Source organism: Anoplolepis gracilipes, chromosome 9 (genome assembly GCF_047496725.1).
Source record: "Anoplolepis gracilipes chromosome 9, ASM4749672v1, whole genome shotgun sequence".
Taxonomy (NCBI): Eukaryota; Metazoa; Arthropoda; class Insecta; order Hymenoptera; family Formicidae; genus Anoplolepis; species Anoplolepis gracilipes.
Genome location: NC_132978.1, coordinates 10,504,019 through 10,525,012, shown reverse-complemented (window position 1 = coordinate 10,525,012; position 20,994 = coordinate 10,504,019). Strand labels below are relative to the sequence as shown.

The following is a 20,994-nucleotide window of genomic DNA, read 5'->3' as shown; positions in this document are numbered from 1 at the left end:
CGCGTCGCTTCTTCATTTATAGTGCCGTATCACGGTTTTCTTCATCTTATGCTCCAGATGCACAGGCACACCTCCAGTTTATAGCATACTTACATAATGAACGGTGGGGAATCAGCGCAGCCAAGACGGCAAGACTGCACCATCCGCAGTAAAAGGAGGAGTTTGCACCTCCGCTCCGGTTGCAGAGGCAACTCGAAACCTATATACCGCAGCCGCAATGCCGTACTACCCATACACGATGCATACACACACACACGCACACACTCGCAAATAAACGCACACCCATACATGGCACTTGTTTCTCCAGCTTGCATCTCCTTGTGGCACGCTCTCGCACCAGGCCACTCATTTATTCTCGAGATAAGCTGTAATACAGCCGTGGCCGTGCATTTGGATTACGTGTATTTTCACGGAGGCTAATCGTCGTCGCGCGACTTTCTTCAAAATCTCGTAGTATCGCTTCGCAAGGGAATTTCCACGCGAAATAACTTCCTTTAGAACATGTCTGACCATCTTCGTCTTTCACTACTTGCGCTCTCACTATTTCCTACTGGTTCGCGTGGCGAGTGGCGAGCCGCGGTGCGTTAAATCCGCATCGAAATTGTTTCGCCCGCTTTCGCAATAACTATCTATAACACGATCGTGCAACGGTGTTTCTAGAAAATGTAACGAAGGAGATATGAGGTTTCGTGAGCGGATATTTCGTTCGAGCAGTAATTAAGCAGAATAAATTTGCACAACGAGCTAATAACAAATAACCTAATTTTAATATTAATAAATATTGCACGTATTTAATATTATATAACAATTTTAAATATCAGCAATATTTAGTCTCTCATTTTAATTAAAATAATACATATTCGTGTAAATGTACTTTGGGGCTAGTATACAACAATTATTTTTTAACTTAAAAAATTTGCTTTATAAATGATTAAATATTTGCTGAAAAATGCCCTTAGCTTACACGACATTTAGGAAAACGAGTGGCTTATATATAGGAACGTTTTAATCGATGTAATCGCGACGGAAGCTCGCGCTGCCGATTTCTCCCATCCGCCACACGGACGCTCCACGAATAACGCGTGTTATCGCGTTTGTTTTCGGATAGGGATCCGCGTATCGTGCAAATAAACGGGACGCGCGATAGCTACGCGAGCGAAGAGCGCGATACCGCGCGTAATGCACTTACAATTAAGCGCATGCTAATGCGCCACGCTGGCAGCAATTAAGTCCGAAGTGCCGTCTGCATCTTTTATACGCTCCGGTCTCCGGTGACCATCCTCCCTCCCCCTTCCCCGTCCCCGTCACCTCCAGCGAGATAATTAGTATGCGGTCACGGCCCGATTTTAAAGCGACTGCGGCAATATCCGACGTTGGCGTTTGCGAAATTCACGAGCGTAATGACACGCCCGCGCATCTCGCGCGACGCGTCTTAAGTTTTTTTTCGCCTGTTTGCGACGGCGAGAATTATTACCTCTGTTTTGTAGAATTGATGTCTCTCGTATTTTTGCGTCTTTATTATTCGCTCTGTATTTTGCTGCGAAAAAGAGAAGATTGAAAATTAATAGAAAAATACCCTAGCGCACAAATGCTCCTTTGAATTCAATCAGATTAAAAAACAGATTGATGCGATAGATTGAAAAAAAAAGTAAGTAACTGAAATATAAACTGATTTCTCAAGATTGTATACTGATTGTGAGTATCCGCTGAAACCACTGTACATATTTTAAGGACGGATTGTCTGGCCAATTTGGAGAGGATTTTCCTCAACGGAAATATTGAGACATCAATAATTTTCGAGTTATCAATTGGAAAAGAAGTAGTTTTTCGCAAACTGAACTTCGAACTAGAATTAAAAGTTTAAATTACATGCTGCAGTTAATTTTAGATGGAGTTTAATAAGATCTTAATTTAAGATTTAGTTACAATAATATATAATGGCAAAAATTGGAAGTTAGCAAAAAATGATGAGCCCTCTCCATAGTTTTGCTGAAAAAAAATCATTTCTAAAATTTCGACCAGAGAATCTAATTTTTAAAAAATGTTCCTTGGTTTCAGGATTCTCTGTATATTAAACAAAATTTCATACACAATTTTTATTTATTTTTTTAAATAAAAATGTAAAAATAATAGAATAAATTACTCTTCGCTTCTTACTTTACTTTCAACTTTCTACAAGAGAGAACATAATCTATGTAAATGGTATTCTGATATCAATTGTGTAAATGTTTCTTTCTCTATATATCGCTGACATTTAATCGTAAAAGTATACTCCATCAGCAAAATCGTCTTAACTCTCCAACTCGTTACGAACTGAACAGCATAATCCGTGAGGATTTCAGCCGAGGCTGGCACGATAATTATTAACGACAATCGCTGGACGTTTTAACCGGTCGCGTCCGGACACTAAGTGCCCTGAAACTAATGGTTAAACGGTCGTAATCGATTTATACGCATCGCTTCGCGATGTAATCCGGCGTGCGAGCTCGACGAAAAATGGAGCGAGCGAGAGTAATCGATGGACGCGATGTCGCCATGGGGATTAAAAAGTTGCATTGGAATTCGCGTGCGTGCGCTGCAGATTTTGTGTATTTTTTTTTCCCCTCCCTGTGCAATGCGTGCGACGTTAACGCGTCAAAAGGGATTGCGCTCAATGGACAGTAATGTCCTAGTCGCGTCAACACAGATGTCCATGACTAAAACGACGATCCGTGACGGACTGAAACGGGAGGCTGCGAGTGCTCCCAACGATCTCGCGTCGCGGCCGCTGTCACGTTAATTTAATAGAACATTTTATCTCCACTTCTGAAAGCGAAATAAGGGTATATTTGAGCTCGCGCTATATTCACTCTGACTTCATTAGTCCCGTGTTTAATTACAGGAGAGGCTGATGATTATCTTACCGTGTCGCTGAGAGACGGAGGCGCCGCGGTAGGAATGACACTGGCCAAAGGAAGATTGGATCTACACATAAAACCGGCCAGAGTGCGATTCGACGATAATCAGTGGCACAAGATTGTCGTCCACAGGAAGGTCCAGGAGGTAACAATCGTATTTTATTTTTACTCGAGTAGGTGCTTAAATAAACAATAAACAGCAAACAACATTGATGAATTTAAAGTATTATAACTTGACACGGAAATGAGTTATATTAAGATAGACGGAAAGTGTACAATATTCAGGACAAGCGAGTCATATGCTTAAATTAATGGATATACGTATCACTCCGGTCTGTCTTCTAACTTTAAATATCCAATTTTAACGATATCGGAGAGTGGAAAATCCGATACCGTCCGGACGTTAAAGGCGTTAAATTTTCACACTGTCGCGATCTAAATGGATCGGCTAACGGACGTGGGAACAATTTCGTTAATGCCAGTGAGTATACAGCAACATTCATCGTGCATTACGTGCAGTGGATAGAATAGATAATGCAATTATATTTACGCGTCTCCATTGCGCGTGAGTTTCACGAACTGCGAAACGACGTGAGTTTATCGGTTTATCATCGCCAAAATATTGGCACCTCTTGTTGGAACTGCGATGGATGTTATAGAGATTCGTTGCAGCAATTATAGTGAGCTAATATTTACTTCGGGATCCGTTGACTTTGTATAGTAATGGATTGTAAATTAAAAACATTATTTGGTTTGCTTGAACATTTTTAACGCAAATAACATTTAAAAAAGCAATATTGAAATGTTCATTAATAAATATACAATAGCATTAACAAATATCAATATTTTTTTTATGCTATTCAATTTTTAAAATAGCTCTTTTTAAATATTATTTGAGTTCAAAATGAGCAAGTGAATCAAATAATATTTTTAATTTACAATCCATTATAAAAAAAATATATATATATACAGGGTGTCTGGTAATTACCGCTCCACCTCTCCAGAGCAGATAGGGCAAGTCAAACTGAACATAAAAGTCCTCTACCATTTGGCGATTTGCGCAATAATTACTAAACTATTAATTATTAACTATTATTATTTAAAAACGCTCACCGAATGAGCGCGCGCCGCATATAGCACTCAGCATACGCTGAACGTTTTTAATTAATATTTTAATAATTATTGCGAAAATTGTAAAATGTTAAAGTACTTTTATGTTTAGTTTGACCTGCTCTATCTGTCCTAGAGAGGTGGGGCGATTATTACCGGACACTTTGTATATATATATATATATATATATATATATATATATATATATATATATATACATATATGAATATATAATATTGTTCGTTCGCTGAGTGTTTTTAATTAATAGTTTAATAATTATTGCGCAAATCGCAAAGTGGTACAGGACTTTATGCTCAGTTTGACCTGTTCTATCTGCCCTAGAGAGGTGGGGTGATAATTACCGGACACCCTGAATATGTATATATGATGTCGTATTTATCGCATCATACTTATTAATAAACATTTTAGTATTGTTTGAATTAAATATTGAATTCTTCTAATCTTACCCTTTCATGTGAGTAAATATTTATATATTTACATATATTTATATATTATATATAATACATATACGTACACAAATTAGATAAAATTAGAAAGGAGAGAGTACAAGGAAAGTTAAATTACATGATTAAAGTTAACCGAATGGTAGAAGCGGCCGATGAGTATAGATACGCTTCGTTACAGCGGTTGTTTATAATGTACCTCGAACAATGGCACGAAAATAGCGTCACACAGCCGAACGCGTTGAAGCAATGAAAGGGCTTAAATTTATCTCTTTTGCATTCAAAAGCCATCTTTACTGTTTACGTATTGTTAATAGGAAATGCGCGATCAGTCAAAGGATCCCGTAGTATATAATGTCTTTCAATAAATATTATTGCTTTGAAGTTGGATTCAGAAAATTCGGAAACTAAATTTTTTATGAAAGTTTTTAGTTTTTAATCGTTTATAATTTAAAAGGGTGCCTTAACGTTTCTATAAAGAAAAAGTCCGCCCAACAATTTGCAACAGGAATCCGCCATTTGAGAGAAATACGTGCAATGACACATACAATCTTCTAAGTTTATCTATTTCTGCCCTGCCGTTCGTTATCTCTCGTATCAGGAAGAGGACGAACCACTCCGCTATACGCGACGACAATTTAAAGGGTTGCGGATGTGTAGCGTCTGAATTGGGTCGAGAATAGCTAATGTCCGTCGCTGTGCTTTGGATAATTTTCCTGAGCATACGTTGTTCGTTTGAGTCACTTCCGCAGCTGTGTAAACGAGAAATCGATTCCCCAAGCATGTGCCGAAGGATCGTCCACATCTGCAACGAAACTATGGCAATATTTATCCCGACATCGTAATATAAGGATTTCATATGTTTCTTTCGCGAGCAAATGTGTACATTTTTAGTATAATATTAGATATTATTGTCAAACGTTCAACATTCTGACAGCGTCATTTCTGGCGATCAGACGATTAAAAAAGACCTGTTTCTTTTTTCACCAATCTGATCTTCAAATACCCGCGCACGCGTTTGCCAGGAAACTTAAATAAGAGGTCTACAGTGACTTTATCTTTTGATTTTAGCGACGTAATCATTAAATAATGTTAATGACAAATTAGTCTAACCGCGAGTAATCACGAAGGTGTACGACACTTAACCTACGTTTACAAACACATTTATTATTTATTATCGCGCTCCAGTTATCTTCACTTACGCGATAAATGATGATATCCTCTCTCTCAGCATGGCATTTCAATATATATTACACACGCATATGTGCACTCTATTAACGATCGTACTCCTTGTTATACAGCTACAAACCGACATGTTTCGACATATCTCGGGTTCAAAATAATTGTACTCATTTTAATAAGAAAAGATAAATATTAAATATTAAATTGCAAATACACACACATACACACGCACACGCACACGCATGCAAATGTGTCGGCTGGGTACAATTCCAGGTTCGTTTACGGCAATACACGTTTATGGCAGTATACGCAGTCTCACCATAAAAAAAATTAAAAAAAGGAACATTTATATCGCGTGAAGCACGCACGACGCGCCTGTCCCGCTTTTTATTCGATATTATGTGTATGCCGACTTCGCGGAAAATGCTGACCTCGACGTGATACCAACGTGACCATTTATAGAACACGGCTATAGAATTATTAATAATGCACCGCAGGTGCACCATGCGGTGAGCACCGTCGAATCGTCGTGTCATTATGTGATATTAAATTTTAAGAAATTATCGCGCCATCCTGCGCCGAATGGGAAAACTCCATAATTGGGTTGTATTTAACTAGAGTATTTAACTGAAAAAATTATTATTTTAAAGTTATATATAAAGAATCATAAAAATCTATTTGCTTAATCTTAGTTCTTTCCATTTTTAGATACAGAATATAGAAAATGATATTCTCTCTTCTTTCCTTTTTTTTTTTTTTTTTTTTTAGAGAAAATTGATATTTTCGTTGTTAGTTTAAAACAAGAATGAATACAAATTTCACCCAAGAATTTTCCGTTAATTGGAGAACATTCGAATAATCATACATTTTACAATAGTAAAATAATAAATATGTAAGATGAAAGATACTGTGTTTTTTTTTTCTCAATTTTTTTATGTCTAATTTCGATTTTTGTTCAAGCTGAATATTTTGCATAAAAAGAAGTTGTGAAAAATTGGTGTCGTGCTTTTAATAAATAGATACTCGGCTCCGTGAACGTGAAAGGGAGGTAAGAAAAATATGTATCTCTTCAGCGAGATTAATCGTCGCTCTTCATCAAACAAGAATTCTCGCCTGACACTCTTCAACCTTTTTACGCCGCGAGCGTTCCGGTGGTTACGCAAGTGCTACGCACTTGCCGGGGACATTCAAAGAGCAAAGAGAGCCCCTGTTCATCCTCGAGCGTACTGTCCTCTTTGGATCAGTTACTGTCACAGTACATGTAAAGGTTAATACCACGTCGTGGACAAAGGGACTAGAAGGGTTAGGAAAAGAGATTGGGTGTCTAGACATCTCTATTCGCTAGACTGGTGCCTCCGGCAGGTTGCAAGCTGCGTGGATTGACTGTAACCATAGATTGCCTGTTATGTGCCACCCGCGAGCGTTTACACCCGTCGTGTGTCGCAAACATGGACGCTATTATCCTGGCGATAGTTTAAACGTGGTTGGTGCCACGGGCGCTTTACTAGTTGTAACAAAAAACTATTGGAATTGTTTTTATTTCCTGAGTTTTCACATTGTGAAATTTTTATGATATATATATATTCAAAAATTCCGGAATGTGATTCAAGAATGCAATACATTAATTCTTTGGATATATATATATATATATATATACATATACATATATATATATATATATATATATATATATATATCCAAAGAATTAATGTATTGCATACTTGAATCACATTCCGGAATTCTTGAACGCATATGGTCAGATTATTTTTCACATTCATTCAAGAATATCTCGAACTCGGAAACGGAGAGAAAACTTAGATCCGGCTGACTGACGTCACGATGACACGCACGAGTGCACTTAATGCATGGCACTTCGCGGTAACGTTCGTTAGCATCGACCAACACGAATACCCTGATGACGTTCCGCATGCAAACTTCTGAGATTTCAATCGATTACATTGCCCGCGAGCGCCATAAATTAAGCCCTTAAATGCGATCACCCGATTTCCACTTTCGAGATAAGTTTTATCGGCTAATGTCACGTAGCTTTTATTAAATTTAAGATAATACATCACTGAATTTCATAGTTCGTCTATAAAAGAATCGGGAAAGAATACGATATCATCCAAAAAAAAGCGTTCAATAATTTCTACTCCTTGTCATTATCAATCAAAGATCAATCAAAATTACAACAAGCATCAACAATGTTAACATATCTACGATATTATATCATTTACATCTGTAATACTTTCATTTGTATAGAGGTGCTATCAAACTTCTTAAAAAATATATAAAAAATAAATAATTTATAAATTAAAATTGAACTAGTAATTATACAACTTATAATTGTATAATATTTTAATTTTTGTTTTTTCTATCTTTCTGCACATTGTGTTGCATGTATCAGCAACATATATATATATAGGGATGATATATGTAGTTTATGTATGAAATATGTTAAAAAAATATTCTATTAAAAAATATGACTTTTACAGTAACATCAAGAAAAAAACATTTATAATTCAAGATTAGAATGAAACCAATTCAAAAATTAAACGGTTATTTTCTTAATAAAGGAGATTGTTAAATGAATAAAATTGTGCGCATTCTTGAAATTTAAGTTTGCTAATTGACTATGAATTTAAATGAGTATGAACAATGAGGATTAATTTTTTTTTTATAAATATAATTGCTTTTCTCTGCGCTCGTTCTTAAAACTATACATACATATTTAATAAATATATATATATATATATATATATAGTAATAAAAGTAAACTAAAGATATAATCGCGCTAATTATATATAATATATATTTTATAAATATGTATGTATATAATTAGTACGATTATACTTTTTAATATATTTTAAAGCAAAAAGAGTAATATTCGATCTATGATATATTTAACGATCAGAGAGAAAACGCGTTCGTAGTCAATTTCGAAATCCTCAAAGGACGAAACCCGCCGCATGCTTCGTTTTGAAGTGAGGGTAGATTCACTCGACCTCTGACAGAAAGATTTAACACCGTATCAACTCCGAATTTTATCCGCTGCATACCTGCGAGTGCAACCGTTCGTTCCTCGCGTTCTTCGTTGCAACAAAATTTCTCCGCTTTTACGTAGTGGCGGAGGCGGATCGCACGTCATCCTTCGTATGTCACTAGATCACTGGATGTTTTTTAAGCATGGGTACTTTCATCTGCCGCTTTTTCGTGGTGAAAGGTGCACTGACTGGAAAATTCAGCCTTGCGTTAGCAGATAAAGTCTCTCAAGAAATCAAGTATATAGAAATGTACATAATCTTACGTAATATTGTAGAGAATTTATATTCTTCATATGTTGATTTTAAAACGAAAATCACACATCTGATATTATTATATACATGAATTTACCATCACATATCTAATAAAAAAATAGATATTAAAATTTTAAATGTGCGAGAAAGTTTCAACATTAGAAAGTATGTTTAATCGACTTAATTTATTATATAATATACTACCCAATTTTTGTATTAAAATTTTTAAATATAAATTTTTTAGGAAATTTTACATTGCCTTGTGTGTTTTGTTATACATATGATGAGCATAAAGTAGTTTATATTAATCGGACAGCGTTGTTTTAACAATAAAAAAATTCACAATCTACTTATTATATGGAATTTATTCACGTACATATTATATTATTTGTCTTTTTAATATCAATTTCGATATGTATACATATAGATATGTTGTTCTTTACATATCATGTTTTATCACCGAAGAACATAAGCCCAAAATCGCAACTTTACAGGAACGAGAAAAAATATTTAAAAATTTAAATTTTATACACAGGAATGTAATTTTTATACATTTTGAATAAGAAGACATTAGGAATACTAATATCTCATTTAATTATCTCATTTAATATATATATATATATATATATATATATATATATATATATATATATAAATCTTAATATTTGTATATCTTATTTTAAATATAATCAAGATCAATTTAAAAAAAAATTGAAGATAAACGCCCCCCCTGTTATAAAAACCCTTTCCCATATAATATAACAAATATTTTTTATAATTTATAAAAATTATATTCAATTTTGACTTAGTAATTTTTTTTTAAATAAAACTTCTTACAGATATTGCTTTTCTGAATCACCCAGTACAGTGAGCAATTCGAAGAAATTTGGCGACATATATATATATATATATATATATATGTATATCCTACTATAAATCAAGATTTCAATTCGTCGCCTGCCGGATCGAACTTACATGCGACGATAGCACCTCATTCCTCTCTTGTCACGCTCTCACGACATAGAGGCTTCGAGAATTCACTATCGAAGTATGCCATCCACGATATGTTTGTTGTCACGATCGATTCTTGAAGCAGGAAACAGAGAATGCTTGTGTAATGATGCTCGTTGAACGCGAGAAAATTTGCGTAAAAAGATTGCGCGTTTATGCGCGCAAAAAAGGATCAAATACGTGAACAAAAAAAAGTTGCTTGAGATTAGTGAGAATACTTCAAATATAATTTGTAAAGCATTAATTGAAATTATTAATTAAAATAAGAATTTTAATTATTAACAACTCTTTTATATTTCAAATATAATTTTTCAAGATTTGCACTGATCTTAAATATTTCGCATAATTTTTAATGACGTTTAACAAGAGGAATAATAATTATAAAAAAAGTAACGCAACAAATATGCATCTATGATTAATAGTAAAATGTAAATCTTAAATATTTATATCTTTTGTTTCAAATTTTATCAACATTATTTTTGTCTTTGTTTAGAAGAACAATATTCAAGAGATTTGATGAAAGATATGGAAAATATCGAGACATAAAATATTTTTTCAAAAAACACACTCCATAAACGATAATATTTGAAATATTACATATTAATGCATGCATTTTTACATTTCTGAAAACATGCAAGTGTAGTTATACACTATTTTCTCTCTTTTGATCGTCTTTTTGATTAATAATCTTTTATTATCTTTTTTAAAAGATTACCCTTTTAAAAGAAATAATACTGCGTAAAATTGATAGTCCATTTATGGACACACTGTGTAACATTTCAAATAAGAATTTTATAGAATAAATTATTATTCGTCGTTGGTCTAATATTTGAAATATCCGGAAAGAGAAAGAGATCATCGTGTGCTAAATTCCGACGGAATAGAAGGATTTGCGATTCTTGGTTTGCGGAACGTTTGAAATACGCGATCTAAATCCGCGGCATTAAATCATTCTCGCGAGTAAGAGAGGCTTGTAACGCGTTCGAGCGGTTTCCTTTCGCGGAGAGCGTTTAATTCGTTACGTACGACTCAGCTGCGCAAACATTGGCGCACCCGAAAGAGAGTCCGGAATGTCGGATCGTTACTTTGATATCTGCCGGTGCAAAGTAGGTCCTTAAATTCACGGCGCTCGATGAAAATCCCACCGGATCGCCGACGGGTCATCGCATAATGCCAATTTTATGTAAAATTGCAGTCACATTCAGTAGTGCATTGATGTAGATTTGGTATCAAGAGTATAAACTAACAGCTATAAATGGTCTTGCGCATTTACTAGATGGACTAGATAATTTTCGAATGCCTCATCTAAATATACATCACGATAAAAAGTATAATTCTTCTTAAATCAATTGTTTGAGATTTTCATATTTTCTTTTATATATATATATATATATATATATTTTTTTTTTTAAACATAAATTATAAAATATTCCAAAAAATAATGACTTCTTGTTATTCATAAATTTGTCTTTAACTACATTAATTTATGTAAACATAAAGCGTTAAGCTTTATCGGATGAGAAGCTTATCGAAGCTTGTTGCAATCCCTTTGTCCTCTGACTATTTTTACTCAGCATAGGAAATCTCGAATATTATTCGATGCCCGAGGGCGGTCTAAATCGAGAGCCAATTAAGCAGATAGCTGATCAAAGCCAAACAATAAGCGGACTGACCTAGCCTACCGAGATATTAACATAATGCCAAATCAGGAACCGTTTGCAGGGCCGTTGCAGCTGCCTCCGGAAGCTATTTACTTCATCTCATAACAATACAGCTCCTACATTTAATGCTTCTAAATTTACCATAATAAAATAAATTTTAGCATTATGCTGTTCGTATGAAACTATTCAGAAACGAGTTACAGATTATATATGTGTTCTCAAAAAATAGAATATTATGAAATTATTATATTTTATATATTATGTATGTATGGTACTGTTATTTTTAATAATGCTACATACAGAATGGTTATATTTACGAAAGAGTTATGTATTCATTCATTAAGTATAAAACATACATATACTGACAATGAAAGATATGCTCACAAACTAAATTCAACAAAAGTGAAGCGAGATAATCGATGTAATAATACGTAATAAATAAAAAAGTTGTATTCGTGCAAATGAGTGTATAACACATCGTAGCATGATAATAATTTGATTCGCACGCGATTTAATCATTAAACAAACGATGGAAAAGTTTGATAGAGATTGCTTGATTCACAGCTCATTGATAAGTTTCCGCGCGATAATCAAAACGTACAAATACGTGAGTTTATTTTTTGCGATCGTTCTATAGCGAACAGCACAAAGGCAAGAGTTCGCCTCGTCATCGGTTTTCTCTTCCCAGGGTTATTGCCCTTCTGTCAGTCGTTTAATCGCCACATAATCAAAGGGATTCCTTAATAAGGCCCGCATACAGCCGCAGGCTTACAAACCGCCCGCGCTTAGAAAGCAAATGCACTTTGTGACACAAACATGTGTTACGCGGATTGATAGTAGAGATTTTATTAACGAAATTTCGTATTTTTTCATCATTCATTTTAAAGCAATTTAAATTTTAATTCTAAACTCTCTGAAAGAAAGTACAGTAACCAATGAAAATAAAATAGAGAACAAAAAGAGAGATACTTTTTAACAAGAAAATTATTTGTTGGAGTAAAAATACAAATTGGCATTAAATAAACGATGATTTTTATTAAAATAGATGTATATATAAAAACGAACATGACTTTTGCTGGTTGGTTATTGTTTTAATTATTTCTCATGCTCCACGTAGCATTAAAATTATATTTGAAATAATGCGATAAATGTTATAAAATATATTTAAAATTATCAATCGTTTTCGCAATTTTAAAATCTCTTTTTTAAAATATTATTTTAAAAGAGAATTTTTATTAATTAATTTATTTAAAACTATTATCTTGATTAATAATTCTCATTATTGTGTTACAAATATTTGTATCATCCTTATAAAAGAAAATCAATTTTTTGTTTAATAATTTATGCAAACAAAACATTAATTATTTTTAATATAATTTGCATTCAAAATTTGCCTTATTACGTTATGTTATTATTGACGTTATTATTATCAGGTGATTAAAATTTTTGAATAAATCTCTGCGTTGAAAAAGAAAAATTTAAGTTCCGAGTTCGATTTCGATGCATCAAGCTCTTTTTCGTGCACCAAACTGCAAGTCTCTTTCACGAGAAATGAAAATTGTTTGAAGTTTCCGCGAATACATAAAATACGTTTGCGCCTTTTCTTCGAGCGACATAGCCATTCTCGCGTCAAAAAAAGTTCTTATGATAATCCAGAGAAAAAGTTCGAATAGCTCGCGATCAGCTTCGTGAGGGGCAACTTTTGAATTTCAATTGCCGGTATTACACTCAGATAAAATGTATACGAACATTTTGTACTGATCGCACATTTATGCTTTTTGTTTCAGATCTCTTCAATAACCAGCTTCTGCAGGGTGAGTGTGTAATTTTTATTATATTGTACGTACGTAGCTTTTGATGTCTCCAATTGTGCTCGCTCTTGAGAGCAATGCAAACGTTACCGCAAAAAAAAAAAAAAAAAAAAAAACAGCGCAAAAGAATGCGGTTTTAATTGAGTTTGCACTATTTAATTAATTACGATCTCTCTCTCTCTGTATATATACGTATTTTTTTTTTTTTTTTTTTACACAAAGCTATTTCACACGCTTACTAATTAATTACTTTATTTGAACAAACAACATATTTATTTTATTTTAATTCGTTTCAATTATGCTCATACATATATATTTTATATCATCTACAATAATCTATATTGCAGTGGCAAAAATATATAGTATTATTTTAAAAATATGAGCCAAAGAATCCGAGAAAGAAAAAAAGAATTTGTTCAAAAAAATAAATTATTCTAAATTTTATAAAAAATATTAGAGTCCCGCTTGGTTGAATCGTTTCTTCCTGTCGCGCTTTATTCACCGTGTCTCTCCATGTACAATATATATTCTTGTTCCTTCCTGCCAAACGTTCTTCTTGAGCAAGTTGCCTGCATTTCAGAGAAAAATGCCGGGACATTTTTAACAAGAATTCATCCATCCGTTTAGATCCTCCGGCCACGTTCCCTTATTGTTCCACTCATGTTCTATAGGAGCACGCGGGTGATCTCGAGATCTCTATTCGAGTCTCGTCCTCCCACCTAAGCGTCGTTGTCTGGCTCACTATGTTTCCAGACGGAAAGAAAATCCCGTGTGAATTTTTTATTGAAAGTATTTCCACAAGAGTGGCATACAGAAATAGGTTGACAAATGTTTCGCATTATTTATTCTAACTCAATTCCGTTAAGTTCTGACATACGCAAATGTTTTTGGATTATAAATTATGTAAGCTGTTCAAGATATATTCCTGAATTTTGATCGCTTAAGAATGATTTATCAATAACGGATTTTTTTTCAATTAAACTGCAAAATATTATCTAAATATTAATCAACTTTAATTTTATAATATGTATTGTAGTATTAAATTTTTTTGTAAATATTTTTAGTTAAATTATATATTCGACGATTATATTTTACAAAATGGAAAACATATTGCGAGACTACTATATACAGATACAAAATTGTCGAAGAGAAAGCTCAAATATATTGTGATAAAGTTATGAACAAAATTAACGATTAAATTAAATTGTCAAAAATAATTTGTTGCATTTTATATTTTCCATTATTAGAAAATAAACAATCAGTTATTTTACACAATATTGTGAGTGAAATAACATTCCAATAAATGATGAATTTTCTATCACCTGTCTGTCTTAAAGAAATATACCATCGATTTCGAAGAAATGGCAGAAAAAGTTGCAGCTGATGCATCTAGTCTGCACTTGACTGCTTTCACAAGCGGGGAGTTGGAAAAAGATTCTGAAATGCAAATGGGCGCGAAACCGATCGATTGCATAATTTACGGCGCGGCCCGCAAGCTGAAAATACCGACGTTATCATGAGAATTTCTTGTCACGTAAACGTAAATTACTTCTTTTAGTTATCGTTGACAATTTCCCATTAACTGAATGCGACCCCCACGTAAAATAGCTTACGAAATAACTCTTTCAAATACCTTACCATTTTAACAATTTTATTGCGTATAACATATTTATTTCGTATGTGTTTTTTCTTTAATGACATTGTTGCACTAAAAATTAATGATCTCATTAAAATTATAGGAATTATATACGTGTGTATACATATGTATATATATATATATATATATATATATATAACATTTCTATAATTTTAATGAGATCATTTAATGAAATCAACAAATAAATATATAAATAATTTACACACACACACACATACATATGTATATGTGTATATAAATTATAGAAATTATAGATACGTAATATATAAAACAATAATTTTTTACTTTTTTGTGAAAATATTTTCTTAAATTGTACAATCGCAACAAATAGAAATTAATTTATCCGCTATACATATCATAAAAGTTTTCTTCTTTTGTGAAGTTGTGTCTGATGTCATATTAATGCCTGTCATTCTAAAAAGCAGAAGTAAATCATTCATGATGCAAAAAGCAAAAGGTCTCGCATTGACTCCGTCTCTTTTCTAGTGAGAGAGTATGCGCGTGGAAGTTTTCACATTTTCTGTCTTTTCACCTCGATGTTTGAATTTGAAACCCCCCTTAAGGTTCTCGCGATGCTCCAGTAAATTCGATGATGACGTTTCTCCCCGGTTTTCCTCAGCTTCTCGCGAATCCCTTTCCTTGTTTTTCACTCATTCCGCAGACAGTCTTTCATGGTGTCGGGTATAATTTACGATCTCGTTAAAAACGTAGTAATCATTTATTTTCGTCGTACGACATAATGTAAAAGAACCATCGGTAAACGAAACCAATAGCGAAAGCAATTTATTTCACATTATTAATAAAACAAATTGCTATTTGTTACACGTTGCATTTTAAAACAAAAAAAATATCAGCTGTATGAAATGTTAAAAATGTTATAAATTATTTATATTTATATCATTTTATCGAGAATTTTTAATTATATTCTTGACTTTGAATAAAAAATTTAATAAAAAAAGTATGACATACATATACATGTATATATAATGTATATATAATGTATATATAAATATATGACACATACATACGTATATATATATATATATATATATATATATATATATGTGTGTGTATATAAACGTGATTAAATTTTATTATCTTTATTATGTTTAAATACAAGAATTTAATAATTCTTACTCTTTTATTAAAGTTATCAAATTTAATTTGACTATTCAATTTTTTAAATTTTGGCTTTTATCTATAAGTTCTTAAAACATTTTTTTTTTAAATTTTGCGTAACTTTATTTTATAAAATATTTAATTTTTTGAATTTTTTTTCTTTCAAAACTGTAAATTATATTAGTATATTACATATATTAAAGAAGAAGATTCTCCAATTCCAATATGATTTTTCTATATTCTTATATTTCTTATTTTCTAATAATAATATTAAAAGTGAAAAAACTGTCGACGCAATTAATTTATTTATATATTACTTTATATGTTATTACATTCATACGAGATGTGATTCGTGGTATAAATTTACGAAACAATAAAAATCGTTGACAACAACAAAATGCAATGCACTCTTATGCCACTACAAACGTATACAAATGCGCGCAATACTCATCATCCATGAGCGGCTAAGTAGAGCTCGCATCTGGATGTAATAAATAGTCTACTCCATCCCCTTGTCACTTTGTTCACTCCATATTCGTCAAACAAGGATCAGCATACCGTTCTGCAAGAGGGATGCTTTCGCGCGTAGGTTCCCTCTAGTGTGGGTCTGCGGCCCACTTTCCCGGTTGCGCTTATTGTGTCGCCCCAAATACATTGTGCGCGCAAGCGAGGAATATTTGCTGACGCTCGGTGGTTCACAATTACCACGATGCGAGAAAAAGGGCACATTAAAGGACCTGCTTTTCTTTCAAATCGACCTTACCTTAGGTGCTCTTTTTTTGTGGCTGCCACTCTCAATTAAATTTCGCTTGAAGTAATAGTTTAAATAACCATCTATATTTAAATATTATAAGCGTATAAAATATTTAAATAGAAGATTTTCTCGCAAAATTCAATTAAAAATATGTAAGAATTTTGTTCAGTATCATTATTATTTTATTAATATTATTATTATTTTATGCGCCATTAATCTTTTATCGGGAAATTATCTCCAACATTATGATAATTATTTATAGAAGTATACTGAATTCTTTTACTAGTTAATAAAATACATGATAGGTATTTCAAAAGTGATATTATTGAGCGTTAGCCTAATTTCAAAACAAAAGAATAATTTCATTAAATTGCTAGTTTACTTTATATATTATGACACTGTTATAATATTTAAGATCTCCATTAGCATTAGTCGGCAAATCCAGACGCGGCTAATGAAGATGGAAAATTAATTAAGACGGAAAATTAATTTCTTCCTCGCGATATTGCGGTACCCCGATTCGAATCAAAGCTGCGAATTTTGATTTACTTCGGCTTAATTAAATTTCCACCTAAATTAGCAATTTACCAGGTGGGCTAATTCATTGACATAATGATCCCAGTGTAAAATGTATATAAAATTTCTAAAGTCAATCTATATTTGAAATATAAGTTATAATTTTTGTAAAGCATATTTTAGTTTACATATTGTCGATGTGATTCTGCAAGAAAACCATAACCGAGTTTCCAATTTAAAGTTATATAAATTTAACTGTGCCATTTTAAATCTCGAAATATATGTATATACATATATATTAAACTAATATTTGTATATGTAATCATTTTCTTCGTAATGATAGTAAGTAGTAACATTTACATTTACAACAACGTATCTTTATGCAAAGCGGTGTAGAACGCTGGTTATACGCAGACAGCTCCTTAAATTTATCGCGATGAGTGCGGGATCTATTTGTTCACTGAGAAACATCGGAGATAAGGCCTCGAGGATTATGAAGGAGATTGCTCAACTGCGGTCCAAGGAAACGCCCTCGACAAGAGAGTTATCTAATTACGATGAGGAAAAGCGGAAGCCCCAACAGGGCCGACCCTACCAACAACCAGAGCTCAATGCTCTGCTATTTCTTGGAACTAAATTAACCGATGTACTAATTTTTTTCACAAAACCCTTTTATAATTTATATTTATATAGTTTATATCTTATTTTATAGCGCTATTTTTTCACATTCTCTTTGTTAAAAATGGATTTTAACCCGAAAAATAAGCAGATTCTATTTCTTTTTAATAAAAATTTTAAACTGGAAATAATCTAACATTTTACTAACTCCGAATTGCATGTAAAGTTAAACAATTTCTAACAATAAATTCTATATTATAAAACTTTTATTTATTTACGATCTACTTCATTACTATAAAATTTAAAGTATAAATTTAAAATTTAGAATATATTTAAATGTTTTAATTTTCTTTTTGGCATTTAAAGTGAAAATTTTACGAAAATCTATACACCTGCATCACGACGGCCCTGGTGTGGTAAGTGAAGATGAAGAGTAGTAAGAGGATAGTATCTTCCTCTCGATTAGGTGCCTCCGGGAAGACATAACATTCTAACGTTTTACCCTGTTCGCTCCTCCGGTCCTGTTAGTTAGAGCGATGGACGAAAAAGGAAGAGAATAACCGAGAGATAACGATGCCATTGCTAAAGTCGTAATAGACCACTCCTCAAGAACGGCGATTGTCTAAATGTTAAACTTTACGGCATACCCGCATGATCGCTGTGCGGAAACTTTATTCGCTTTTTTTAAGGATCAAAGCGATACCAAGGTTAATACCGGTTACGCTTTTCAAGCACAAACCACGACGATGCTTGTAATTTATCTGCTCAGCAAAAAATTACAGATAAAGTTAACATACCTTTATTTACAATAAGTATATAAACTTCGGATGATTTATGATTTTTAAATTAATAAAAAATAAAAAAAAAAGGTTATATATAAAGTTTTCAAAAATTAAAAAACAGAATAATATTTATACAATAAAAAGCGGAAAAATATATTAAAATAAAACGCTTATTTGAATTCAACAAACTGTGATAAGTAGAGTTAGAAATTATACATTTTTACAATTTGCCGTGAACAAAATTTTCAAAATACTGGTCCTTTCTGTTGCAGCTCTCAGCTATTGTCGATGGGATTTACGCTGATCACGGACATACCGCAGGATCTTTCGCGCATTTAGCAAGCGATCGACTTCTCGTCGGTGGAGGCGCCGATGCGAGATCTTTGCAGGGCGCTAAAGGGATCCACAACTTCGTCGGATGTCTGAGAAAGGTAGGTAGCTACCCGCGATAGAATGATTTATTTATACTTTCCGCTAACTTTCCACCGTATCTTCTGCCTTAATCTTTAAATAAACCAATAAATATTGCATAAAGCGTGATAGAGATCATTAACCTTTTTAATGTCAAATGTTTACAAAGATTAAAAGAAAAAAAATAATTTATAAAATCAATATTTGGTATAAGAAAATAGTATAAAATGCCAGGAAACTTGTAAAATTTTTTAAATATTAATTTTTTTATTAAAGATACGTCAGTTTAAAGATAGACACGTCAAACGATAAACTAGATAAGATAAAATGATTATTCTGATTCTGCTTTAAAAAAACGTATATGTAATTATTAAGCAGATAATAAATAATTAGTGATGCAAAATAGAATGTATTTTATAGACAAAGTCGAGGAAACAAATAGATCAAAATTATATTCTTTAATTAGTTTTAAATAGACTCTACTTTCACAAACTTGTTTTAAGTTAAGTACGAAGATGTTCAAACTTGCAAGATTGTGTTAAGTGATGACCCTCGACATTTTTGCTGAGAAGAATCAACTAGTTCTGCAATTACTAACTATCTATTACAATTTAATTTTTCGTTTATTTTAAGATTTCGTATATATCAAATGGTTATTCTTTTTCGTTTTATGCCAATATAAAAATAGCTTAAAATACGACTCACTACTTATATATTTTTTTATCTATTCTTATCGTACAAAAAATAATTTTCTGCATTTTCTCTGCTATATAAAACAATAATAGTGCTAGAAAACTTCATCCATTATTCATTGTAATTATTAAATTGTCTTTTTGTAATTATATATTGCCTGTTTTTATTCGAATCGGAATTTGAACGATAATTATCCAGAAATTCTATTAATTGATTTATCGAAATGGAGAATCGCGCTGCTGTGTCATTGAATCTTTTACGAGAGACAATATTAGTACAGACAACATGTGTAATCGTTATAAATTTCCTGAATTCTTTCAAGAGTGTATGTGTTGCGTAAACATTTTAAACTATAATAAATTTAATTAAAAAGATAACTGCTACATGTGGAAAGTAATATAATACGATACACTTATAAAATAATGAGTTTGTTTAACGTTGCAGAGACAAAATAAATTTAGAAAAAAATGTTTGTTAATTTATTAAAGTTTGATTACACACATACACACACACACACACACATGCGCGCGGTGTCTTTCTAAAATGTTTTAATTACAAAAATGTAATATTGCACAAGAAAGAAAACTGCATATACTTTTATAATTTGTATTGGATGTTTTAACAAATATAATGTTGATTTTTCTGTATCGATAATTTAGAAGGGTGTTACCTGTTCAATTATCTCGAATACAATTAAATATATTAATAATTAAATTCTCTTTGAAATTAAATTTTTGTTGTAATCTCTTTTGTTAAAATCCACTGAAGATTAAATAATAATTAATATTTCGTTATCTGTTTAAGCAATTGCAGTTTATTTTTAGTAAAAAATGATTTTTAAACATTTGTACTACTTTCACACATTTAGTTTGATAAGAAAAAATTAATCTTTCAAAGTAATTTAAAAAAATATATGTGTGTGTGAGTGGACACAAGTTTATAATTTATATAATAATATTATATATATATAAAACAAGAATATACAGATATTATTAGAGAATGTTTTTATCTT

General features: G+C 32.1%; 1 protein-coding gene across 3 annotated transcripts in view; it reads left to right on the top strand.

Moving 5' to 3' along the window:
* Positions 1 to 20,994, top strand: part of Nrx-1 (neurexin 1) — a 230,444-nt gene that overhangs the window by 110,888 nt on the left and 98,562 nt on the right. For all 3 annotated transcript variants that reach the window (XM_072899353.1, XM_072899352.1, XM_072899351.1), the window contains exons 5-7: positions 2,882 to 3,042; positions 13,409 to 13,435; positions 19,151 to 19,309. In XM_072899353.1, the coding sequence (XP_072755454.1) occupies positions 2,882 to 3,042; positions 13,409 to 13,435; positions 19,151 to 19,309 (347 nt within the window). The remainder of the gene's footprint in view (positions 1 to 2,881; positions 3,043 to 13,408; positions 13,436 to 19,150; positions 19,310 to 20,994) is intronic.